Source organism: Gopherus flavomarginatus, chromosome 6 (genome assembly GCF_025201925.1).
Source record: "Gopherus flavomarginatus isolate rGopFla2 chromosome 6, rGopFla2.mat.asm, whole genome shotgun sequence".
Taxonomy (NCBI): domain Eukaryota; kingdom Metazoa; phylum Chordata; order Testudines; family Testudinidae; genus Gopherus; species Gopherus flavomarginatus.
Genome location: NC_066622.1, coordinates 85,253,663 through 85,280,362, shown reverse-complemented (window position 1 = coordinate 85,280,362; position 26,700 = coordinate 85,253,663). Strand labels below are relative to the sequence as shown.

The 26,700-nt window shown below is 43.1% G+C and overlaps 1 protein-coding gene across 1 annotated transcript in view; it reads right to left on the bottom strand.

Moving 5' to 3' along the window:
* Positions 1–22,365, bottom strand: part of CHAT (choline O-acetyltransferase) — a 47,412-nt gene extending 25,047 nt beyond the window's left edge. The window contains exons 1-6 of the mRNA XM_050959095.1: positions 22,306–22,365; positions 19,863–20,054; positions 17,618–17,736; positions 14,765–14,818; positions 3,343–3,523; positions 571–748 (exon numbers count right to left, since the gene is read on the bottom strand). Coding sequence (XP_050815052.1) covers positions 571–748; positions 3,343–3,523; positions 14,765–14,818; positions 17,618–17,736; positions 19,863–20,054; positions 22,306–22,365 — 784 coding nt within the window. The remainder of the gene's footprint in view (positions 1–570; positions 749–3,342; positions 3,524–14,764; positions 14,819–17,617; positions 17,737–19,862; positions 20,055–22,305) is intronic.
* Between the last annotated feature and the right edge of the window lie 4,335 nt (positions 22,366–26,700).

Below are 26,700 nucleotides of genomic sequence, written 5' to 3'. Positions count from 1 at the left end.
GGGTATCCTCCTCTGGGGAAATATTTGGAAATGACAAGCTGTTTGGTAAACTCTGGTGCATTTCTAAAGCACAAATACTATTCTTCCTAATATCTCTGAGCCAGAGATAAAGGGATGATTTAGGATTTTTCAGAGAGAAAAATAAATAGGAAAATTTCTCTTACCTTGCTTCAGTCTGAACATGGTGTAAAACAAAGTGCTAGACTATCCAACACTTGCTAAAGCCTATGGAAGCATTGTACTCATTATCACAGTCTGACCATGAAGAAATAGACAAATCACAAACTCTGATGGCATGTTCAGAATTTATCAGAGGAAAGACAAAGCATGGGATGAAATCTAACTACATGGTATTGCCCCTGGAGTTTCACAACTGGCTCATAATCATACTTGCTGTTTCTCTGTGTGATGATACATCTGAATGCTTACAAGAATTGAACTTCCTCATGCTAGAGGAATTCAATAGGACTGAGATTTTATTCATCTATTTGCCTTAAGAATCACCTCCCATCAAGGACCAGTGATGATGATGAGGATGAAGAAGAGAAGATTGGGGTTGCCGCAGCTAACCTTTCATGAGGATTGTCCTGGCCTCTGCCCACTCAGTTCTTCCATCAGATGTCAGTAAACCAATTGGAGGCAGCCTCTCTTCTTCGTTCTCTGCCATTTTGACTATCTTTCTTAACTGAGTGAACAAATCCCCTTCGCTGAGACGGCGGAAATTAATTACAACATCCAAAACAAAGAACTGCAGGGAAATGATAAAAGTCAGAAGGATCACAGACAAATTATATTGAGCTCTGTAAGAAAACATCTTGCTCAATGTAGGATGGCCTGGAAGTGCTGCAGCTCTGCACAGTGAGAATACATGGCTGAGGGAAGTGGTGTGCTAACATGCTGGGGCCTCATACTGTGCTCTCACCTGTGTTTGGGTTTGATACCAGTGTAACTCCACTGACTTCAGTTGAGTGGCTCCTGATTTACAGTGGAGTGAGAGCAGAATAAGAACATAAGAATGGCCATACTGGGTCAGACCAAAGGTCCATCCAGCTCAGTATCCTGTCTACTAACAGTGGCCAATGCCAGGTGTCCCAGAGGGAGTGAACCTAACAGGTAATGATCAAGTGATCTCTCTCCTGCCGTCCATCTCCACCCTCTGACAAACAGAGGCTAGGGACACCATTCCTTACCCATCCTGGCTAATAGCCATTGATGGACTTAACCTCTATTAATTTATCTAGCTCTCTTTTAAATCCTGTTATAATTCTAGCCTTCACAAAGTTCCACAGGTTGACTGTGTGCTGTGTGAAGAAGAACTTCCTTTTGTTTTAAACCTGCTGCCCATTAATTTCATTTGGTGCCCCCTTGTTCTTATATTATGGGAACAAGTAAATAACTTTTCCTTATTCACTTTCTCCACACCACTCATGATTGTATATACCTCTATCATATCCCCTCTTAGTCTCCTCTTTTCCAAGCTGAAAAATCCTAGCCTCTTTAATCTCTCCTCATATGGGACCCGTTCCAAACCCCTAATCATTTTAGTTGCCCTTCTCTGAACCTTTTCTAATGTCAGTATAGCTTCTTTGAGATGACGAGACCACATCTGTATGCAGTATTCAAGATGTGGGCGTACCATGGATTTATATAAGGGCAATAAGATATTCTCCATCTTATTCTCTATCCCTTTTTTAATGATTCCTAACATCCTGTTTGCTTTTTTGACTGCCGCTGCACACTGCGTGGATGTCTTCAGAGAACTATTCATGATGACTCCAATATCTTTTTCCTGATTAGTTGTAGCCTAATTGTCCCCATCATATTGTATGTATAGTTGGGGTTGTTTTTTTCTAATGTGCATTACTTTACATTTATCCACATTAAATTTCATTTGCTATTTTGTTGCTCAATCACTTAATTTTGTGAGGTCTTTTTGAAGTTCTTCACAGTGTGGCTTACATTGTTTGAATAAGATTTAAAACACCTGAGCAATTAAAACCAGGAAGCATGTTAATAATTTCCATAGTCCCAGCTCTTTTAAAAATAGCATAGGGATATGCAATACTGTTACGTGTGGAACCCACAGAGCTTTTTATAACCCATTTATTATGTGCTAAATTATGCTGCTTGCTCTCTAAAGTTTTGCCAGCATTCAAAAGCTGACCATTAGCAATAAGTAAACTGTAGAAGATTCAGTGATCTATTGTGGATGGAAAAACAACCAGGTGTCTGGATGCTTTTCTAGATTAATCCAATCCACCCTGATAGAGAAACTGACAGGATCAGATTAAGACCATCTGGGACCTAGATCTACCAGAACTTCCCCTCCTGCCAAAAACAAAACAAAACAAAAAACAACAAAAAAAAACCCCACACCACAAAAAAGATTACCCAGATTCTTTCCCTCTGATTCCTGACTCTTATCATCCTTCTTCAGCCCCCACAAATAGACTTTCACTGCCAGTTCCTTCCCCATAGAAATGTCATTCGCCACTCTTCTCTCTACTCATAGGTTCCTTAATCTTCTGTCCTCCGATTATTACTCTTGATTGGCTTGTTGTTTTGTTAAGCCCATACAGGTTGGCAGGCAGGGATTCCAAGGATGCTGCCTTAATCCATCCAGAAAATTTCATGAGTGCAGGATTTCTCATGACATTGCCAATGATTCTGAAACTTCAGCTTTTCATCTCGATTTAGGAAGAAAACAAATGTCAGAATTTTCTGTGGAAGAGAAATGCTGTTTTGTGACCAGCTCTGCTCCTTACAATACATTAAAAAAGCAAAATGTTTGCCTTTGGAATGCACCATATTGTACTAAATGTCAGAGACTTGCAAACAAATGCTGTATGGGAGGGGTACTGTACAAGGTCTTTTCTCCTCCCACCCTCACTCTAAATTATACAGGCTGAACACTATGCGGTATGCCAGTAGACCCAATAGAGTCTTCAGGTGAAAATATAAACATTTCAGCAAATGCACGTCATATACGTTTTTTTGCCTGTGGTGTTGCTTCCCTACTTGATAAGTGTTTTTATTCGAATAGAAACTAAATTAGTATTTTCCCCAGTCCCACATCTCTCCTTGCTGTAGCAGTGTATTCAGAATGTAAGCTGGGCTAGGAAGGGGAAAAAAAAACTATGGGAGCTTCTTGTTAAAATGTTGGCAGCACATCACTGATAAGAACTGGGTATGGGCTTCAGGACTGAGTCCAGTGCCATCATCTATTGTACATTCAGTGAGATCCTGGACCAACAATCGTATTACATTGTTATCAAGCAAATTTATGCATACCCAATTTCTGAAGGAAAGAGGAAAAGGTTTAAAAACAAAATGCTTACTCACCTGATTGTTACAAGCAACAATGATGTGCTCTGGTTCTGGCATTATGCTGCTTTTCTGGGCCACTAGAGTATCTTTGGTATGGCCTGGAAGACGATAGGAAGAAAATAGTCCATAGTATTGCTTCATACAGAGAGGATGACCAGACAGCTGTCCACGAGCAAAATCAACAGGTATAGCATTGCTGGAGAGAGAGGAGAGAAACAAAGCCAGAGAAAAGTAGAAAGAGAGAGACAGAAAGAAAAAGAAATCTAATCTGTCCTTTGTTCTGTTACAATTAGATTAGGTACAAATGGAATAATAAAAACAAGATTACAATGTAAGGAAATATATTAATTCCCACACCAAAGTTAAATACATCATTCCTAGCAGATTCATGCATATTCATTAGGCAATTTTATTTGCATTCAATGAATATGTTTTTAGAGACTCAAACAATAGCAGGGCATGCAAATCAGTGATTGCAACATATATTCATCATCTGTGAATATACAGTACACTGGCACTTTTCATCATCCACTATAAAATCTTTCACATATGTATCCCCTGCCGATCCAAAAAAAAACAAAACAAAACCACGCCTTCCACCAAGAATCCTGAGGTAGGAGTAGGGAGTCTGCTTAGAGGGATCCTCAAAACTCTGTAGGATAAATGAAAATCAGCTGAACATCTGAAGCTGATATGCACCCTAGAAGGCCACGTGTGCTTTGTACTGGAAGTCCAGGCTAGAGTTGCTTAGAATGTTTAAGGGAAACATCGCCATCTCTGGAAATCAGTAGAATGGGCAGGATGGAGGGGAATCATCTGCACAGTGAGGAGTTAATTTAATCCTACCCAACAACTTTGGCTCTTAGAGTGGCACGTGGGGGAAGTAAATGCTGAAATTTAGCCGCTGGATCCTTTTTAATTGCTAGGAGTCTGAGAGGAGATATTTATCCCTCTGATATATTTATAAAGAGCAATCATATCAGGGAGGGAGAGGAATTATTTAAGTTTAGTACCAATGTAGACACACGAACAAATGGATATAAACTGAACACTAGGAAGTTTAGATTTGAAATTAGACGAAGGTTTCTAACCATTAGAGGAGTGAAGTTCTGGAACAGCCTTCCAAGGGGAGTAGTGGGGGCAAAAGACATATCTGGCTTCAAGACTAAGCTTGATAAGTTTATGGAGGGGATGGTATGATGGGATAGCCTAATTTTGGCAATTAATTCAATTCATCTTTGATTATTAGTAGGTAAATATGCCCAATGGTCTGTGATGGGATGTTAGATGGTGTGGGATCTGAGTTACTACAGAGAATTCTTTCCTGGGTGCTGGCTGGTAAGTCTTGCCCACATGCTCAGGGTTTAACTGGTTGTCATATTGGGGTCGGGAAGGAATTTTCCTCCAGGGCAGATTGGCAGAGGCCCTGGAGGTTTTTCGCCTTCCTCTGCAGCGTGGGACATGGGTCACTTGCTGGAGGATTCTCTGCACCTTGAGGTCTTTAAACCATTATTTGAGGATTTCAATAACTCAGACATAGGTTAGGAGGTTGTTACAGGAGTGGGTGAGTGAGATTCTGTGGCCTGCGTTGTGCAGGTCAGACTAGATGATCATAATGGTCCCTTCTGACCTTAAAGTCTATGAACAATACACACTAAAGTCCTCTTTAGTGACCAGAACAAAATCTGGTTACTTTGCTGTGGAATATTTTCTTTTCTGATTATAGATTGTGGGACATTGTGCTGTCAATGTAGTAGAAACTAATGTAGTTGTCATTGTAGGCAGGGGCCAAAGGGAAATTGCTGGTCTTGTGGTTAAGATACTAGATCAGGAGAAAGTTCTATTTCCCAGGTCTGCCATAGACTTCCTGTATGACTTACTTCCTTGGAAAAGTCACAATCTCCCTGTACCTCAGGTCCTCATCTGTAAAATGGGGATAATAATACTTCCTTTCTTTCCACCCTCCATCTTTGTCTTGTCTATTTAGATTGTCAGCTCTTTGGGCCAGAGACAGTCTCTTATGTTCTGATGTAGTACAAAGCCCAATAGATTCCAACTCTCATTTTGGGCCTATTTTTACAAGAATCGTAAATAATAATGATGATAAGACAGTCTATGATCGGGAGACACCCAGGAGAAAGGGGATATTATACTAGATTGTTCTGACAAAAAACTTGCACTAATTTAATATGTTAAGCTATATTCTTGTGTTGTTATATTTTTGTCAGTTTAAGTTAGGCTTTGTTTAAAATACTTTAACCAGGCAACTGTGCTATCTACATAGCTAAAACTACTGTGACAAAGTTCCTCCTCTACCTTGGTGGGTCCTGTGCTTATTGGCAGATTTGCTCGCCTCACAGATTCACCTTGTGGATCGGGAAACACCCCAGAGACTTTCCCCTCTGGTAGAAGCCACAGTCCAGGTCAATTTCTCCTGTGTTTGATCAGGAGTTGGGAGGTTTGGGGGGAACCTGGGTCTGCCCTCTACTCTGGATTCCAGCCCGGGGCCCTGTGGACTGCAGCTGTCTAGAGTGCCTCCTGGTACAGTTGCGTGACAGCTACAACTCCCTGGCTACTTCCCCATGGCCTCCTCCAAACACCTTGTTTGTCCTCACCACTGGACCTTCCTCCTGATGTCTGATAACGCTTGTACTCCTCAGTCCTCCAGCAGTATGCCTACTCGCTCTCAGCTTCTTGCACACCTCTTGCTCCCAGTTCTTCACACACACTTCCTCTCCTCTGACTCCCTGGCTCCCTCTGGCCTGAGAGGAGTGAGCCGTTTTATAGCATCAGAAGAGCCTTAACAGCCTCAGCTGACTCTTAGCAGGTTAATTGGAGTCAGGTGTTCTCATTAGCCTGGAGCAGCCCCTGCTTTGGTCACTCAGGGAACAGAACACTGCTTATCCAGTGGCCAGTATATCTCCCTTCTACTACTCTGTTGTTTCTTGGTCTATCACATATCCCTCCCCCCTGCTCAACACCAAGGGGTTGGGCAGCTTGGGACGCCAGACAGTGTACACGTGATGAGCCATCAGCATTGCCATGGTGACTCCCTGCTCTGTGCTGTATGCAGAACTGGAAAGGTGGGAGGGATAAGAACTACCTGGTTACCCTTGTGTTCTTTTCCTTGTTCCATTGCGTCTATTGAAGAGGGGCATAGTCGGCCACGAGGACAAATCTGCGCACCAGCAGGTAGTAATGCAGTGTTTCCATGGCCCATTTTACAGTGAGGCACTCTCTCTCTACCACTGCATATTTTTGTTCCCTCGGAAGGAGTTTCCTGCTGAGGTAGAGAATTGGCTGTTCCTCTTCCCCAACCATCTGCGACAGGACAGCCACTAACCCCACCTCAGATGCATCGTCTGAAGGATGAATTCCTTGGTGAAATCCAGGGCTATCAATATGGGGTTACTACAGAGGGCAGTCTGTAGGTCTGTGAATGCCCTCTCTGCTGCATCAGACCATCTGACTGGATTTGGACCATGGGCCTTCATTAAGTCCGTTAGGGGACTTGCCCTTGTGGCAAAATGGGGGATGAAACGCTGGTAATACCCCACCACCCCTAGGAATGCTCAGACTTGCTTCTTACTACTTGGTCATGGCCAATTTTGATGGCCTCTAACTTGTTCAGTTGAGGTTTTACCAGATCTTTTCCTACCATGTTGCCAAGATATTTGGCCTCCGTGAACCCACAGCACACTTAGCAGGGTTTGCCGTAAGGCCAGCTCACCTGAAGGTATCAAGGTCCGCCCCCACCTTCTTCAAATGGTTTTCCAGTCTGGGGTATGAATCACCACGTCATCCAAGTAGGCCACAGCATAGCTGGCATGGGGGCATAGTAACTTGTCCATGAGGCGCTGAAAGGTAGCTGGGGCCCCATGTAGTCCAAAAGGAAGGACTGTATGCTGGAAAAGACCCTTTGGTGTAGAGAACGCCGTCTTCTCCTTTACATCTTTGGCTATGGGAATCTGCCAATACCCCTTTGTCAAGTCTAGGGTCGTTAAGTACCAGGCATTCCCCAGACGGTCCACTCATTCATCTATGCGGGCTATAGAGTAGGCATCAAACTGGGATATCTTATTTAGTCTACGGAAGTCATTGCAGAACCTCATGGTGCCATCAGGTTTGGACACCAACACTATTGGGCTGGACCACGGACTGTGAGATTCTTCAATGATCCCCATCTCCAGCATTTTCCTGACTTCTGCTTTTATTTCCTCCCTTTTGGCTGCTGGCACCCGGTAGGCCACATTGTTACTCTGGCCCCAGGGTTTGTGATGATGTGGTGATATGTCCCAGTTGTGCGACCCAGCTTTGTTGAGAATACGTCTTGATATTGGGCGATCATCTCAGTTACCTCTTTCTTCTGGGCTGTTATTAGATCGGGAGACATCCTCACCTGTTCAGGGATTTTGTTCCCTGGGTGCAGGTCTTCCCGAACCACTGTGCATGCCTCTCGGGTATGCCAGGGTTTCAGAAGGTTGACATATCTGTTCTAGTTTTCGACGTCCGGGTTGTTGCACCTTGTAATTTACTTCCTGTATGGGTTCAACTATTTCATAGAGCCCTTGCCACTGGGCCAACAGCTTACTTTTGGCTGTGAGTACCAGTACCACTACTTGGTCACCGGGCTAAAACTGATGAACCGTGGCTTGACAGTTGTAGTAGGTTTGCTGGGCCTCTTGGGCCTTCTCTAGGTGCTTCCTCACTATGGGAGTGACCCAGGCTCTCTGGTCCCTCATCTGTAGCACATGGTCTATTATGTTCTTCCCCTCACTGGGTTCCTCCTCCCAAATTTCCTTGGCTATGTCCAGGATGCCTCGGGGGTTGCACCCATATAACAGCTCAAAGGGGGAGAATCAAGTTGAGGCCTGAGGTACCTCCCAGATAGCGAACATAAGGTAAGGTAGTAGGATGTCACAGTACTTCCCATCCCGACTTAACACCTTCCTTATCATAGCCTTGAGGGTTCGGTTAAACCTTTCTACTAACCCATCAGTCTGTGGATGATAGACTGAAGTTCTCAGGGTATGTATATGGAGCAGCGTACAGAGGTCCTTCATTAGCTTCAACATAAATGGGGTTCCTTGGTCTGTTAATATCTCCTTCTGTAGCCCCACTCAGCCAAAGATCCCCACCAGCTCTTTGGCTATCGTTTTAGACGCCGTGTTCCGCAGGGGGATGGCTTCTGGGTAGTAAATAGCATAGTCCAAAACAACAAGTATATATTGGTGGCCCCGAGCTGTCTTCTCCAGGGGTCCCACTAGGTCCATGGCTATTCACTCGAAGGGGACCTCTATGATGGGAAGGGGTACCAAAGGTGCCCTCAAGTGGGGACGGGGACTGTGCAGCTGACACTCCGGGCAGGACGCACAGTACCTCCGCACTTCTTCATGTACTACGGGCCAGAAGAACCATCATAGGACCTGTGCCAGGGTCTTCTCTACCTCAAATGCCCCCCCAAAAGATGACTATGGGCAAGACTTAATACAGTGTTCTGGTATTTTTGAGGTACTAGGATCTGCTGTACCTTCTGCCACTGTACTGGTGCAACCTGGTATAAGAGATCCTTCTTCATTATGAAGTAGGGTCCTGGCCCCTGGGTTTTCCCTTCCACGGGGATCCCATCTATTTCAGTTACCTCCTTCCTGATGTTGTCATACCTTGGGTCTTCTGTCTGGTCCCATCCAAAATTGCCTCTCCTGAGGCTAATCTGCTCCAGATCTAGGGGCCCAGTCTCTGTTGCCTCTAATGGTTCAGCGGCATTAGGGTGGGGGTCAGACTCGGGTGCTTCTCCCTCCTGGGTGACCTCCTTTTCAGCTGCTCAGGTCCACCTACCTACGAGAGCGACCCTCTGGCTTTGGGTCAGTAGTCGTGTTCCCACGGCCTTAGCTGCCCTTCTTTCCCTTTTTGTCCTTCTACTCTGTCTGTGAGTGGAGAACAAATCTGGGGATATTTTAGAGAAGATTGGGGGTTGACAATCTGCTGTGGATGCCTCACTAATTTCAGGGTTCCCATCTTTCTCAAATCCCCCTACTGGGAGTAAGTCTCCAAACCCTAGGAAGTCCCTCCCTATGAGCACCGGGTATGGGAGTTTAGGGACTACACCTGCTGCTACCTCAATAGTGTTCCCTTGGATCTCGATTTTTACTGGGATAGTGAGGTAGAAGCTAACTGTCCCATGGACGCATGTTATCACTGTACGTTTAGCCTGCAGCAGCTGACTGTGCTTCACAAGCTTCCCTGAGATAAGCGTGATAGCACTTCCCAAATCAACCAGTGCCATGGTCTCTACCCCAGTTAGTTTCACTGGTCTGGTGTACATATGTGGGGTTAGTGAGACCCCCACAAGGTGGATTAGGGACATGGGTTCTGCCCAGTTCCCCAGGTTACACTGCATAGAGTTCTCAGCATTGGGACACTGTGCAGCTATGTGTCCCCACTCCCCGCAGGCATAACATCTCTATAGAGCTCTAGGCGTTCCCTGGTCTCTTGGTTTGGGCAGTCTAACATCATGATCCTCTTCGTCCTCAGTGCTCTGACTCTTTGTGGCCTCTGGTGGGCCTTCAGTCCTTCTCTTCTTCCACCTGGGCCCTCCTGGTGGCCCAGTCACCTGAGCTTTAGAGCTCAGTGCTGCTAGTTTAACCCAGGGTGCCTCTTCCTTAACTGGTCAGGTCAGCTCCCTCACTGTCCTTCGCCTCTCTACCAGGGTGACAACCTCATCATAGGTGGAGGGTTCGTTCTGGCTTACCCAGGCGCGAAGGTCTGGCGGTAGTCCCCTCATGTATCGGTCGATGACCAGAACCAGTATCTCTTCCGGACTCCGTGACTCCGTTTGCAACTACTTTCATGCAAGATGGATGAGGTCATACAATTGGGACCGCAGGGTTTTGTCTTCCTGATACTTCCACTCATGATACCACTGGGCCTGCACTGTGGTCGTTACCCCAGATCTGGCCAGGATCTCTGCTTTCAGCTGGGGTAGCCTGCTGAAGCCTCTTTAGGCAGATGATGGTAGGCCTTCTGGCCCTCCTCACGCAGGAATGGGGTGAGGATGTCAGTCCACTGATCTTGAGGCAAGGCCTCCTGTAGGGCTGTCCTCTCAAAGGCCAGAAGGTATCCCTCTACATCATCCTCCCACGTCATTTTCTGCGGCCAATGGCTGGCCCGTATGATCTGCATCCTATCATGGCCACGGCTCTCTAAGGATCTTTACCTGGTTTACCAGTTCTCGCAACATAGCTCAGTCTTGAGCAGCCTGGTCCATCAGCAGGCGATTAGTCTCTTGCTGCAGCCGCACTGCCTCCTGTTGGGTGGTTGCTTGGACACGGGTAGCTTCCTGCTGGGCTTGTAGCTGGTAGCTTGTATCAATGCCTGTACTACGTCATCCATTGTGGTGAGAAAAAAAACAACCCTCTCCCCTTTTTTTTTTTAAATCACCCTCCTTCTTTCACCACGCTGTGCACACCAAATCCCACCTCTAACACAGTTGTGACAAAGTTCCTCCTATTCCTTGGTGGGTCCTGCACTTATTGGCGGATTCACTCGCCTCACAGATTCACCCTGTGAGTTGAGAAACAGCCCAGAGACCTTTCCCTCTGGTAGAAGCCACAGTCCAGGTCAATTCCTCCTGTGTTTGATCAGGAGTTGGGAGGTTTGGGGGGGAACCCAGGCCTGCCCTCTACTCCGGATTCCAGCCCAGGGCCCTGTGGACTGCAGCTGTCTAGAGTGCCTCCTGGTACAGTTGCGCGACAACTAGAACTCCCTGGCGACTTCCCCATGGCCTTCTCCAAACACCTTCTTTGTCCTCACCACCAGACCTTCCTATGGATGTCTGACAACACTTGTACTTCTCAATCTTCCAGCAGTATGCCTACTCGCTCTCAGCTTCTTGCACACCTCTTGCTCCCAGTTCTTCACACACACTTCCTCTCCCCTGGCTCCCTTTGGCCTGACTGGAGTGAGCCCTTTGATAGCATCAGAAGGGCCTTAAATAGAGTCAGGTGCTTAACAGCCTCAGCTGACTCTTAGCAGGTTAACTGGAGTCAGGTGTTCTCATTAGCCTGGAGCAGCCCCTGCTTTGGTCACTCAGGGAACAGAAAACTGCTTATCCAGTGGCCAGTATATCTCCCTTCTACTACTCTGCTGTTCCTAGCTGTCCTGGGTCTATCACACTACATACAAGTAAAAGCTGTGTTATCTTGCACTTTATCAACCAGAAAGATCTATTAACCGGCATTTCTGATACTTCCCAATACAAATCTTCAATCTAGTAACCGGGACTAGTATACTGCCCAGGAGGTTATGCAACTGCATATTCCGCACTCTAGTTTTATGCAAAAGAGGCAGAAGACAAGTAAGCAATCTGATACCATGGATTTATTCAAAACACCAGCTTCCAGGGTATGTCATAGGGTCATTACACATTCAGCCCAATCTCCTACACTTTCTACATCTACAATGATAATTGATGTTGATAATGATGATGCCAAGGCGCTGCAAGATCCTGAAGTGCCTTCTGAATCATCAAAGATCAAATTATGTTCAGTATAGTTTTAGTGTTAAATGTATTTTTAGTGATCTGGGTGTCCGCCATGAGCTGCCCATAGTGATATGTAGTGTCATAAGATAACCTACTGTATAGAAAACTTTACTTGTATACACCTGAGTGCTTCAAGAAACCAACCACTCTGCAGTGCAGTACTACTACTGGATTGGTGAGTACAGTACCTTTATACTATTTTATATTTTATTCATTTTATTGTATTCTATGTCTTTGAAAATTGGTATTCCATTGGTAAGTATAGCTCTTAGGTAACCGGAATTTTTGACTAACCGGCACCGCCATTCCCCCAACATGCCAGATAACAAAGCTTTACTGTACCTTGGAAAGTTATGCACTGCTTTTGCTTACTTGTCTTGTGCCTATTGTGTTTCCCTATGTAGTGATTCAAAAGATGCTAGGATTACATTGACTATCCTACGGCTGTAACAGGGCAACAATGGATATTGGAATATTAATAGTTCTAATGAGGAAATATTAGTGTTGATACCCAAAGGTGAGAAACAACAGTAGAACTTCTAGAAAAAGGAGTAAATAACTATTAAAGTGAGGCTAGGAATACTGTGACGAACCTTCTTTAGATCAAGGAACCCAGGTCAAAATATTAAAGATAAAATGTTACATCTTTGCTAAGCAATATGTATTCCTAGCTCTTCACAGATGCATACCAGGCTGTCATGTAAAGATGTAGTGACAAAATAGTTTATAACATGTCAACATCTGCATTTTTAGATATGCAGATATGGCATACAGTTCTATAGTTTATCTTAGACAATGGTTCCTGAGCAACCAAGAATAGTTTCAGACTTTGAAGTAAAAAAATCCAACAACTCCTTCCAATTTCTTTTCTTATAGTCAATTCACAGGTGGTGAGACTAGGGTGACCAGATGTCACGATTTTATAGGGACAGTCCCAATATTTGGGGCTTTTTCTTATATAGCTACCTATTGCCCCTCCCCCACCTCCTGTCCCGATTTTTATACTTTCTGTCTGGTCACCCTAGGTGAGACCTCAGATGGCTAAATATTGACTTTGCCTTTCCCTGGCCCAAATGAATGCTGGTCAGGATGCGTGACAAGGGGGATCTCATTATCCCATGATTGAAAATGTTCCATTCCTCTGCTGTGGTGCAGTGTACTGTGCACTGGTTGTCTGCCACATTGCACTCTTTGGGTGGATGCATTTCAGTGGTACTGCTGGAATGTAGTTTGTGAAATTATTTTGGATGAATGGTGCTATCTGTGCAAAATACTATATTAATAGTACAGTTCTCAAGGACTGCTGGAGATATTTTCCTACGTTTACACTTTCCATGTACAGCAGGAAAAATGGATTACAACTTTTTTGGTTAAATACCAGCAGTAGAACCTGGGTGTGATTAGGCTTGTGGGGTTTATTATTTTGGGATGGGGTAGGGCATGTCTATTAACAAATTAACCATGGTGAAGAGGCAAATATCAGAAATATGGAAATTGTACAGATACTTGTGAGGGAGTTTACCAAACTGGTGGTTCTCAAGTAATATGTAGGGGTTTTGGCAAACTTTGCTGTGACACACCACACAACAGAAACACTAACCCAGGAACCAATCCCTGCAACAAACCCCACTGCCAACTCTGTCCGCATATCTATTCAAGGGACACCATCATAAGACCTAACCACATCAGCCACACCATCAGGGACTCATTCACCTGCACATCTACCAATGTAATATATGCCATCATATGCCAGCAACGCCCCTCTGCCATTTACATTGGCCAAACTGGACCGTCTCTACGCAAAAGAATAAATGGACACAAATCAGACATCAAGAATTGTAACATTCCAAAACCACTAGGAGAGCACTTCAATCTCCCTAGACACTCAGTTACAGCTTTAAAATGGACATTCGTCAACAAAAAAATCTTCAAAAACAGACTTCAATGAGAAAGTGCAGAACTGGAATTAATTTGCAAACTTGACAGCATCAAATTAGGCCTGAATAAAGACTGTGAGTGGCTGGGTCACTACAAAAAGTAAAAAAGAACAGGAGTACTTGTGGCACCTTAGAGACTAATAAATTTATTTGAGCATAAGCTTTTCTGGGCTACAGCCCACTTCATAGGATGCATGGATGCTGCATACATCCGATGAAGTGGATTGTAGCCCATGAAAGCTTATGCTCAAATAAATTTGTTAGTCTCTAAGGTGCCACAGGTACGCCTGTTCTTTTTGCAGATACAGACTAACACAGCTGCTACTCTGAAACCTACAAAAAGTAATTTTCCCTCTGATAGTCACCCCTTCTTGTCAACTGTTGGGAATGGGCCACATCCACCATGACTGAATAGGCCACGTTAGCACTGACCCCCCCACTTGGTAAGACAACTCCCATCTTTTCATGTGCTGTATATTTCTATCTACCTACTGTATTTTTCACTCCATGAATCTGATGAAGTGGTGGTTATAGCCCACAAAAGCTTATGCCCAAATAAATTTCTTAGTCTCACAAGGACTCCTCCTTATTTTTCCTATGACACTGACACACATTGATCTGCAGTTGGAGAGGATGGACTCCTTAGGTAGATCTGAAACAGTCACTTTAGTCAGATTTTTATGTTGTATTGTAGATTGAACTGTGTATCTGACAGATGACTGACATGACTTATGAAGAATCCTCATCTGGCACCTCATATTGTAGTAATAAAGGAGAAGCATGTAAAGTTACCATGGTGTTGCCAAAGCTACCATACCTGAACCATTTCAGTGCCTAACATTAGAGTGGTCCAATGGACTATGGCCTAATGTAGCATGCCTTTGGACACCTCCAAGCATTCCTAATCAGAGCTCTTTATATTTGTAGTCAGTCAGTGATTCTACTCCAAAATACTTACGCATCCAGTAAAGCTTTATAATCCAGCACTCCCGAAATGAGATTAGCAGCAAATCTGTAAGTAAAAAATAGAAATAACTTCACTCTTTTGCCATGCAGCAACATGGTGCCATTTCTGGGAGTTCAGTCTGAGTCCGAGAAGGCCCATAAAGATCAATTATGCTCTACACTAATGGTTCTCAAACTTTTTTTCTGCAGACCACTTGAAAATTGCTGAGGGTCTCAGCAGACCACTTAATGTTGGTTGTATTGTTAGCTAACTATTGTAATGCACTTTGGATAAAAGCGCTATATTACAAAAAAAAAAAATAATTGTTTTACAAATAAAAGCACACAACTCATATTTTAATATCAGTAGTCTTACCTTTCTAATGTAATGGATGTGCTTTCTCTCCCCTGCCGTGGCAGCTCCCCATCTGGGGCTGAGAAGGAGGAGGGATCTCTTCCCCACCCCAGTAGCCACAGAACTGAGGCTGGGAAGGAGGGCCATCTCTCCCTGGCAACTGCAGCCCTGGAGCTGGGGAAAGTTGACTCTTTCTCTGGCTGCCGCAGTCCTGCATGTTCCAAATTCCCCCCACCCCCTCTTCTCACTCCACTGTCCCCTCCCACTTACCCTCTATTCCCCCCAAGGCCACCACGTCACCTTACATGTGTGTTTTCTCTAGGGTCCAGGCACCTAATTAGTGGAGCAACACCTGCATGGCTCCATTAATAAGGTGGGTGGCCCTTCATTCTCTCGTGTGCAGCCATCCAGGCACGCGCCTTTAGAGAGAACTATCCACAGACCACCTGAATGGAGCTTGCGGACCACTGGTGGTCCATGGACCACAGTTTGAGAACCTCTGCTCTACAGCATGACACAGTCTGTCTCTTGGCAAGAAAGGGAAAAAAACCCTATGATTAATTTTAACATACGCATGCAGAGGAAGAATTAGGTGACTAGTGTATATAATTAGTGTTATGTATTTTTATGAGCATAGTGCCTAGTCATGGACCAGGACCCCATTGTACTTGGTGCTATACAAACACAGAACAAAATGACAGTCCCTGCCCCACAGAGTTTACAATCATGTAGTGATAATCCTTATTTAACAATGAATACCACAAGAGGATACTTGAAAGTAGTTGTTTACAGAACAGGATGGGGGCTGCATCCTTGATAGGAGCCTCAGCAATATAAACACTTAAGTACTACCTGGTGTACTGAAGTACTTGCTGTCCTGAAATATATACTCTTGCTCCATGGCTGCAGGGCAGGAACATTATTTCCTCAGACTGCCCATTTGTTATGTTTCTGAATGGGATCCTCCATGTTAAAAGTGTTTGTTTGTTATGGGTCATTTGCATTAGAGAAATGCAAAACTTAGTTTCATAGAAAAGAATGTGCACAGTGAATCTATTCAGTAACAAGAGGAAGCACATTTATGCTAATGTTTAGAGAAGGTTTAAAAAAAGACATGGTGCTCTGTCTATGCAAAATTTTAATATAATACAGATCAGCTTCAAGGTTCTGGCTGTTTTTTTTAAATTATAACAGCATAAATTCATATGCAATTTACTCTTTCAGTAATGTGCAGCTGGAAAGTGCTAAAAGCAAAGAGGAAATCTGCAATATTTGAAAGTAGATTTGCTTTGTATTACTATTTAAAAAGGGGGAAATCATTTGGCAAAGGTTGAGAACTGGAAGTTTACTTTTCAATAGCATCTGGGGATGTATATTGTGTACTTGGCTTGTATAAACTTTGTTTATTCTTTATGTTTTCACTTTTTAAAATAAATTTAGCCACCCTTATATCCATATAGGGAAATGGTCAACACCAAAAATGTTCTTTGGATGCTGGTGATTTTAGAAGCAACAAGGCTCCAGAATTCATTGGTTATATGTGCAGCAGCAGGTATAATCAGGAGTAATGCAATTACTTTTTGATATAAAGTAATTTTTGAAAACACTGTCTGTTAAAGGGACCCTTCTCCCCCCAACCCTGTTTTCTTATCTGTCAGTCAACTCTGCTGGTTGTACATAGCCTAATTCTTCATGAGCCCCGGAAATGATTTTCTTCTAGCTCATGTTTTAATATTGTATCTCCAAGATCTTTTCTTTGGGCTCTGCAGCAGTCTTCTCCATTAATCTGTTATCCTGATCAATGACAACAAAGCACTGACTGTTGCTTTAGAATGGATTTTATTGTATTGTCGGAAGGTGTTGATTTCTCGATACTAGTTCCTGGTAACCCAGTTGTTCCCATTGCACTTTCAGGTTGTTTTGACACGAGCAAAGTTAGTGCCCACTTTCCAGCACTTGTGCAGCCTTGGGGTACATGGTGGGAGATTGGGCAGTATACTTACTTTTGCGCTTATATTTTTCCATATTCATCAGTCCCCAGGAGATGCTAAACTGAGCACAAATGTTTTTCCTGCATGGCACAAAGACCTGAAATTAGGGTGGCTGACATGTAGGGCTCTGCTACAACTTGCTGAGTTGTAACTGTAGCATATTGGAGACTGTTCAACTCTAAACAACATGCATGGAGTCAGGATTTCTTTTCCCAGCAAAGAGCTCTGATTTGGGAAAGTATCTGATGAGAAGTTTAAGATGCTTCACAAATATCCCTAGTTTTAAAAGTTCCACCAGTATATTTTGTCTAAAATGATAAATGTGATGGCAAAAATTTCTATTTAAAGTATAATTCTTAATTTAAGGTTTCTACATGAGTGAAATTAGAAGCTGTACGGTAGGGAGCGGTTTAATGACAGGCATCCTCATTTGTTTAAACAAGCTGGTTATCTGTTTGCCAGAGCAGCATATTTAAAGAGTTTTTTTCAGAGGCAAAAACTGTGGTCTTTAATACCTTACCTCAGCTGGTCATTCACATCCTTGAAATGTTGACTGGCAAAGATAATTGCAGGGCTGGAATTGACTGGAAGAGCCAACCGGTTGTTGAGGTACATGTCATCCAACCAGTAGTTAAACACCTAAGGGAAGGGGAGGAAACATCTTACAACCAAGTAAAATTGTGTGTGGGTGGGTGGGTGGGTGCTTGGTGGCACAATGCGTCAAATGTGGGCTTTGATTAATGGGGCCATTAATCATTTTCAGTCTGAGCTCAGTGGTCTCAGCTCACTCTAAATCAGCCACAAATCCATTATCCTATCATTCAATCTATGGTAAATTACAGTGTGTGCCATAAAAAAATAAACAAGTTTATTGTATTATTATCTATATATTTATTCACAGCCAAGTATTTTTAAAGAAACAACGTTAAGTATTTATTTCTTAATGGCACCAACTGTACGTTCAAGGATAGGTAGAATTTAACCAATGTATGCTTTCCTTATGCAGATAGTTGCTACAAATGTTGGTTGATATTGCCTAGATGCTATTTTTATTATCTATCAAGCACCTTCAGTGTACTTTACTGCTGTGCAGTATGTAAAGATATACATAGCGCCAGCGAACTTAATAATCTAAGGACCTGATCCTGCAGATAATAGTGGATGGGTGAAATTCTGAGCCTGCACAGAGCCCTATAATAATCAATGGGGCTTAATGCATGTGCAGCAGTCCATTTACATGCCATAGTTGCAAGATCAGGGCCCAAATAAGACAAACAATATAGTTAAAAACAAACAACAGGATCTAAATTTTCAAAAGTGACTAGTGATTCTCGGTGCCTGAGTTTTTGGATGCCCAATGTGAGAAACCTCAAAGGGACTGATTTTAAGAGGGGGATGATCCTTGGCATTATTAGATCATCATGACTATTTGAAGTGGGGGACTCCAAAACTGGGTCATCTAAAACACCAGTCATTTGAAAATTTAGGTCCACATGACCATGTGAAGGTCAAAATTTCAAAGCATGGGGTGTTTGCTTGTTTTTAAATTTAACAAATTTGTAGGTGGATTAGGCCATTGAGAGGTGGGGAGAGAAGCACATCAACTGCTGGCATGTCGGAGTGTGATTGTTATCAGTACTTGGCCCATACAAGCACAAATAATGACCTCTTAAGCATTTGTGTACAGAAGTTGAAAGTACAACAAAGACATTTTCTTATCCCCAGCCACTATTTCATGCTATTGCTGATCACCATGTTTTGAAAGACAGAGAGTTGTTTGGAGAATCAAGTTGTCTGTCTGAATTTAGCAGACACACTTTGAGTACAGTAAATATAAACAGAGAAATTATGCAAAACTAATTATGAATTTATGCATCTGCTGAAAAAGATTTCCTTTGAGATTTTTTTCAACATTATTGGAACAGATGCTGAAAATAACTCCTTCCCCCACATTCCCTGGAGTCTTCAGGAGAAGAGGCCAAAGCTTTATTCCTGGGAAGTTAAATTCCAAATTAAAATAACTCTAGTTTGTCTTAACAATTGAATGATTACTTTTACTAGCCAGCCTGGATGTTGCGATATTTCAGAAAAGTCTTATATGTGGCTCATCTATAATTCTTGTACCCTTCACGCGGGTCACATTTCTTATTTGAATGATCACCTCACTCCTTAAATAGTTATTAGAAACACTTTAAAACCATGTTCCCCATGTATGCAGCCCATAATAATTTGATTTGCTCAGAGATCAGACAGAATTGGTACCCAATAGTACACCATGCCCACATTCCTTTTGTAGCCCCATCAATTTGTGAAGAATTTAAACTTTTTTTTTTAAATAAAAAATTTCTAGTGCCCACGGCTGCCCAGACAGCCTTCCAAAAGGGATACAGCGCTATCTGCCTGCATGTGCAAATAGCTTAAAACAACGGCTCTGAGAAATGTGAACTGCCCTCATCCATCCTAATGAGTTGTTGACCCTGAAGTCTAATGATGGCATTGCAAATATCTACATTTTTAACACTGTCAGTGGCTAGTCATTTTAGAAACATTCCAGTCTCCGTTCTGGGATTGTGGGTAGAAGCTGAGTAAAAGCACCAGCACATTTTAATGTAGTCTGACTCCTGGACTTGATCCAAAAAGGTGACCTGCTTTATAGCAACCTGATATAAAGGTTATTCATGTAAATCATGTAGGACATCACAAATAGCTTACAAATTAGCAGCCTCACACACAAGCCATTCTTTTTCTCTTGTGCATTTGCTTACCCAGTTTCCAGTCTTCTCCCTTCTATCTAGAAGTTTTTGCTGTAAGGATTCTCCTAGGCCTCCTGCAACTCCAAATTGTTCTACTATGGCCTTGGTCTTCCTAAATTGCTCCTCTGGAATCAAGTGTTTCACACACTGTAGGTACATGTGCAAGGTCTGTTGCAGTGGAGGCACCGGAAGCTTGGGCAGTGTCTAATCATAAAAAGATGGAGCAGTAAATAATTGTATGCATTTGTAGTATTTCTTTGTATGTTGTTCACCACAACAGATGGTGTGAATATTTTAGAGGAATATATAGGTTCAGATTGGATCTTGGTTTTGAGATGTTGTTACCTGAGACTGAGCCCATACTCCTAGCTTTTCCCAAATGTCATTTCTATCTCACATTTTTTTTTGCACTAACTGCTATAGAAATAGCATGAAAATGTTTTTTCTTCTTTGTATTAGAAAGATGAGCCAGATGAAGGCAATATTTAAAGAAACCTCCCAGGAAGAGTTAAAGTTGTCTTTAAGGGTAGCCTTCCTAATGGTGCTGGAATCTTACCAAGTTTAACTGAAAAGATGCAGAGATTCCTTTGGAATTATTTGGTGCTGCCCTCAACATGCAAATTGATTTTCAGGGATAGATGCACAGAGCTTTTCTTTGAGGGTAACTAAAAGGGGAAATATTGGAGGACCACATGACCTATTTCTCTAGAAACGGTCTCAGCCACCTTAAGAAAACTTCCTTTTTGGACCCCTTTAATTCTCCTGGGGAGATTCTTTTAGTAGCTACTGTCTACATCTGGCTCATCTTTCTAGTAAATCTGCATGCCATGTGCAGTATCTATGAATTCCAATGCAATCCGTGTATATTTTACATTAGCGGTATCTCGTCGCAGTTGTGGTTTTGAACATTGTGGGTGTAACTACGTCACTTCAGTGGAGTTGGATCAGTGATGATGTTGACCCAAGATAAGTTGAGTGTAAGATCTCTGATAAGAGCATAGTTAGTTGTCTATGGAATAATGAACCAAAGGTGGCTCTCAAACAGCATTCCTTAGTGTTCTCATGCATTACTTTTGGACATTAGCACTTTGTTTTATAAGTTGGAATTCAGCCAAACAAATATGAGCTTTCATTAAAAATAAAAAGAGCAGAGAAGTATGGTGGAAGGCGCAAACAAAGCGGAGATCCATGGAAGGATGGAAAAATATGAAGGATTTTGAGTCTATCAGAAATCACAAGTGTAGTTCCCAGAGAGGTGTACGGTGGCCTCAGAGCGCTGAAACTGATTTTCACCTAGTGAAGCCATCCATTCCCACTCATTAGTATTTCTCATACAATGGGATGTTTGTGTGGATCAGTTCTTATAATAGATATTCATTCTTTTGTTTTGGCTTTCGTCTGTTTCATAAACAGGCAGTCTTCAGATTGCTTTTCCCTATTTGATGTACTAGAAATTCATTTTTAACAGGTTTGTTCCTTTACCAGGGAAAGTATGTGTGTGTGAGAGAGCTGTGCTCTGAGCCGAGAACATGGAACTCTGAGTTCAAATCCCAGCTATACCACTGCCACCGAATGCTGCAGGGAAAGTCACCACTTTGTCTCCATTTCCCCATCTGTAAAATGGAGATAATACTTGGCTACCCATGAAACATTTGATGGGATGAATTAATTGATGAAGTTGAAGGGCCAGATTAGCCTGTAATGCATCTATATACCTCATAAGTGAAGAAGTAATTAAGCGGTCTCATTGTCATTTTTGTCCATTTGGTGCACAATACAGGCATACAACCTCATTTGGAATTTATTCGAGCAGTTCAGTGGTAATGGGCATGGAAATTTTTATGTCCTGGTGATGTCAGATACTCTGGTTCCATCGTGTTTTGTCCAAGTAACGTTGCTGTTAGTTTCATGTCTTTACTAAGGCCAAAAGTTTCACACTTGATGGACTTAGGTAACTAATTTGGGGCATACTCATCTGAATTTCTGGCCTAAGCTCCCTAAATCAATGTATTAACTCTTTACTATTTTTACCCAGCTGTCTCACAGATGAGTTGTATGTGAGAAACTGATAGGTGGCATGTACTAGTAAGAAATTAATATTGGCCATTTCAGACTTTGTTGTAAAGAATCTGCTCTATTTTTTTTTGTTGGTCTCTGTTTCTCCATCTGTAGAATGTGGATAATAATACATAACTACCTAGTAATGCTCACAGGGGCCTGGTGAGGATAAATTGTTTGTACTTTGAATAGGAAAAGTGCTAAGACTAGTTGAAGGTCTTGATACTAGACTGTTGCAAGTGATCATTGTTTTCCAAAAATCAAGAAACAAGGTCAGGAATAGTGTTTGTATTTACCACTGAGTTTCAGTGATAACACTGCTCCTATCGATAATAATTACAAATCATCTTTCTTTAATCCAACTCTGTTTTATTTTTGTCCAAAACCAGTCACTTACTGTCACATCTTTGCTGCATGCATCTTTTTCTTTCTGTGTGGGTTTCTCTAGCACAGGCATCCTTGCATTTCTTTTGATATCTTTTACTGAGGCCAGAAATTGAAGCCACTTGGGGGCACTTACAGAGCAGCACACCTCGGTTCTGGAAATGGAAAAGATTTAAAGCCAAGTAGGTGACAGTTATTACCAAAATGTGCACAATAGATAGTGTTCCCTGTGCAAACATACACTGAAGCTTAAGAATGCAAAACTGAAGAGAAACAGAACTACAATATCTAAAGTAAACTGAATCGAATCCTTTGAGTATTACTTTGTCATTCAATTTGTTGCATTTCTCTATAAATTAATTTCTATAGAAATATCCCATGCATGTAACAGGTTCTCTTTTGCCAGTTTTGATGCGCTTTATTTTGTTAGTCTAATTTACTTCAGAGTATGTCACACATTTCAGAGTAAGGCCTGGTCTGCAGACAGCTTTTGTACTAGTATAACTATGTCAGTCAGGTGTGTGAGTTTTTGCGAACATAGTTATACTGAGGATGCAGTTATACCAGTATATTCTATCCGAGGTACTTCCAAGGCCCCTGTTAGCACAGTATCAGAGCACCTCACACTCTTTTAATGTGTTTTTTCCTCACAACACACCTGTGACTTGCCTAAGGTTACAGAGGAAGTCTGTGGCAGAGCAGGAAACTGAATCTCCTGAGCCCCGGGTGAGTGCCCTAACCATTAGACCATCCTTTCTTTTACCTGTGACACTGTCTTATACCAGTATAGCTTGTTCTCCTTCCCATTCAGGAATAAACTATGCTAGTATAAGCAGATATATTAGTATAGCTGCATCCACATCAGCTGATTGGGCTGCTTTAGCTATAGTGGTATAGTTAAGGTAGTCCAACTTTTGTGTGCAGACAGGCCCAGATGCTTCCTCTCAATTAAGGTGTCACTGGCATTTTCAAAGCTGCTGCTCAGCAGCTGCCAAACCTTGTAGGCACCTAAGTCCCTTGGATACCTAGACTTCTGCCAGCCAGCATTTGCAAAACTTCCTAAACACTGATGCCAGCCCAAGTAAAATAAATAGATGTTGATCAAGTAGATCGAGAACTTTCAATGTTTATAAAATACTTGTGACTATACAAATGCAAGGTAGTGGTATTATTGCTACAATGGAGTTTTAAAATAATTGGTAGGAGAATTTTTGTGTATGAAAGTGAGGGGTGAATAATTGGGCACGCTGTGGAAGGCACTGAGGGTTATTTCCTTCACACAGCTCTATACAAGGGAAATTTAGGTTAGATGGTAGGAAAAACTTTACAGCTCTAAGGGTAGTTAAGCTCTCGAATGGGCTTCCAAGAGTTTTAAAACACTGGTGGATGTCCACAGGGCACTGGAATGAAACATACCAAACTCTCTCTCTGATCTGTGATGTGTTTTATCATAGATATGATGATGTGAAAGGCTGCGTTAACTCACAGTACTACTCCGCTCCCTATATAGTATTACAAAAATCTCTCTAAGTATTTATGAACCATTAAGTGAACAACATAAACTCAAAAACTAAAAGAATTTAAACTTTCTGTAATGCTCACTGAAGTCTGTGGCGTATGTAGCTGTGAAACTGTGATGCCTTAGTTCTCAGTGTACTGCCTTTAAATTCATAAAAAACCTACGTTCAAAGACAGAGCAACCAGTTTGCCTTTGAAACTGCCACCGCCTGTGCTGAGGACGCACACATGTGGTGCTCTTGCAGGCAGACTTTCCTTCTTTCCTTATTGTTTCCTTTAAGTTGAAATAAATGTCATACAGTCTCAAAGTATATGTTTGTTCTTTGTCTGTGGAAAAACCTGGCAAAGGCAAAGCCTCTGGGGTGACTAAAATCATAGTATCATAGAAAGGTAGGCCTCAAAGGGACCTCGGCCATCAAGTCCAGTCCCCTACACTGAGGCAGTACTCAGTCAATGTAGATCATCCCTGACAGTTGTTTGTCCACCCAGTTCTTAAAAACCTCCGGTGATGGGGATTCCACAACCTCTCTTGGAAGCCATCATTAGGGGCAATGTTTGTCTTCCTTGTACAACATTTAAGTGAAGTCAGGATTTGTGAGAGATGCTAGATTGACAGCATTTGCGACTGAAAGTGAGACTCTATCCACAGAAGAGACAAAACAAAAGCAACTACAGTGTCAGATTTCCCATATTATTCCAAGTCCTTGTACATGACATATATTGTTTCCTTATATTGTTCTTCATGTCCACTGAAGGAAGGACAAGAAGTAATGGGCTTAATCTGCAGCAAGAGAGTTTTAGTTTAAGACTCTCTTGTTGCAGATCAAGCCCATTACTTCACTTAAATGTTGTACAAGGGAGACAAATGTTGCCCCTAATGATGGAAAATCCCAGAGAAAAGCAAGATGACTTTATAGTTAATCACTCTGATTGAAAGGAACATTGTCAAAGTTATTGGGCCAAAAATTAATTTTCATGTCTTTGATTATGGATGGCTGAAGTACACTCCCACTGTTTCTTCAGTTAACTCCATGTTTTTCAGCAGGATGCTGACATTTGCAGGCATCATGTAGTGATCGTTCATCGTGCTTCAAAGCAGCAGCAAAAATCCACAACAGAGAAGACTGACCTCTTCTTTAGCAAATAACAGAGAAAGACTGAACCATCTAATCCACTTGTTTGGGTCTGTTTGCAACTCATTACTGGAGTCAATAGATAGGATTTAGTTATCAGTTAAAATTACTTCTTGCAATTTATACTGTAGTGGTAGTTTTACACAAGCAGCTCACAATCAATCATGCTTATTCTCTTTGTTATCAAGAGTATGCACTTTGAGCTTTGCATTACTATGGCTTGTTAAATGTTTGAAAAAGCTAAAGTCAGGGCTATTTAATGCCTAATTTAAGTCTCAGCCAGTCATATGGCCATTGCTTGATATATGATGACTAGTGCGAAATCACAATTAAATCTTTTGCTCTTCTTTTTCATATTAGACTTCTTTAACTATTTCATGTGGTGGAAGGGTATATAGGTACTGGGATGAAATTCTGAAGGGGAACATTTAGGCAGCATGTTAGGAGAAACTGAAGAGTGAAGACATTAAGCTTTCATCCCTTGAGACATCCATAGCTACATTCCAAGAACTAGTACACAAGGCAGGCAGCAATCCTGGATTTGCTATGAAATAGATCAAGTTGACCCAGTAGGTCTTTTGCAATGTGTCTCAATGAGCAATGGGCCTGATCCCTCAATATGCCAAGTGCCTCCTACAAGGGCCTGATCCACTTCAACTCCCAATGACCTCAGTGAGGATTGAGGGCTTTCAGCACTTCGTGAGAGACCCTCAGCATTTCTTGGTGCTGCTTTCTTGGGAGCTAACCAGGCCTCTCAAGTGTTGCGCAGTCAGGTCCAGGGTATGCCAGATGAACAACTCAAGGATCCGCGAAGTCTGCTGGGCAGGGGAAAGAAGACTTCGAGGGCTATAGCTGGTGAGTGGAATACCTACCCCCGACGGAATGAGAGCTACTGGTGTGAACCCAGCATCTAACCTTCCTCTCTGGCAGTGTTGGGTGGGATCCCGACAAGCTGCCCGGCAGCGAGCGACAGAGGGAATATTGGCCGGGGGTAGGCGCGCAGAGGAGGCACTGGAAGGTCTCCGCCCCAAGGCCTCAATCCCTTGGGCAGCGCAAGGCGGAGAGCTCCGTGTCTCGGGCTGCGGCAGAGGCCCGCGTGCTGGGCTGGGCTCGGCTCCCGGGCAGGAGGCGAGGCGGGGCGGGCGCCCGCATGGAGGCACGGGGAGAGGGATGGGGAGACTGCTCCAGGTTACAGGGCCGAGGGCCGCTCCCGCTGATCGGTCCGCTCTCTCTGCGCGGCGCTGAGCCTCTGGAGCCCGGATCTGTCGCTGCTCTCCCAAGCCAGCGGTTACCTTTAGCTTTCGCTTTGCCTGCAGCCGGCGTTATCCTGCTTCCTTCTTCCTCTGCCCCTTCCCATCTCCGCTGGAGCCTCTCTGGCCCTGCCCCTAGCTAATCCCCTTTCCATCCACTGGGCTTCAGCGTCCATCCCTTCGCGGGTCTCACCCCTCCTTTCTAGGCGATCCCGAGGGAGGCTATAGGCTAGCAATGGGTAACCGCGCAAAGCAGCTTAACTTTAGGCTTTGCGCTGGGGGGCGGGGGAAAGGGGCGAGGCGGGGAACACCCTCCTTGAGTTTCTGCAGTGAATAAAAAGTTATTGCGCTCCAGCTGTGCTGAAAGTAACTGGCCTAAGGTGCTGGCCCTGCCCAGTGTCTGCTGCGCGGGGAAGCCAGGCAAACTCCCGCCTGCCCCGAGCCCTTGGGAAAGAGTTTGCTATTGAGATTGGCTCTTCCGCTTGAGTCCAGAACCCGCCCCTGGTC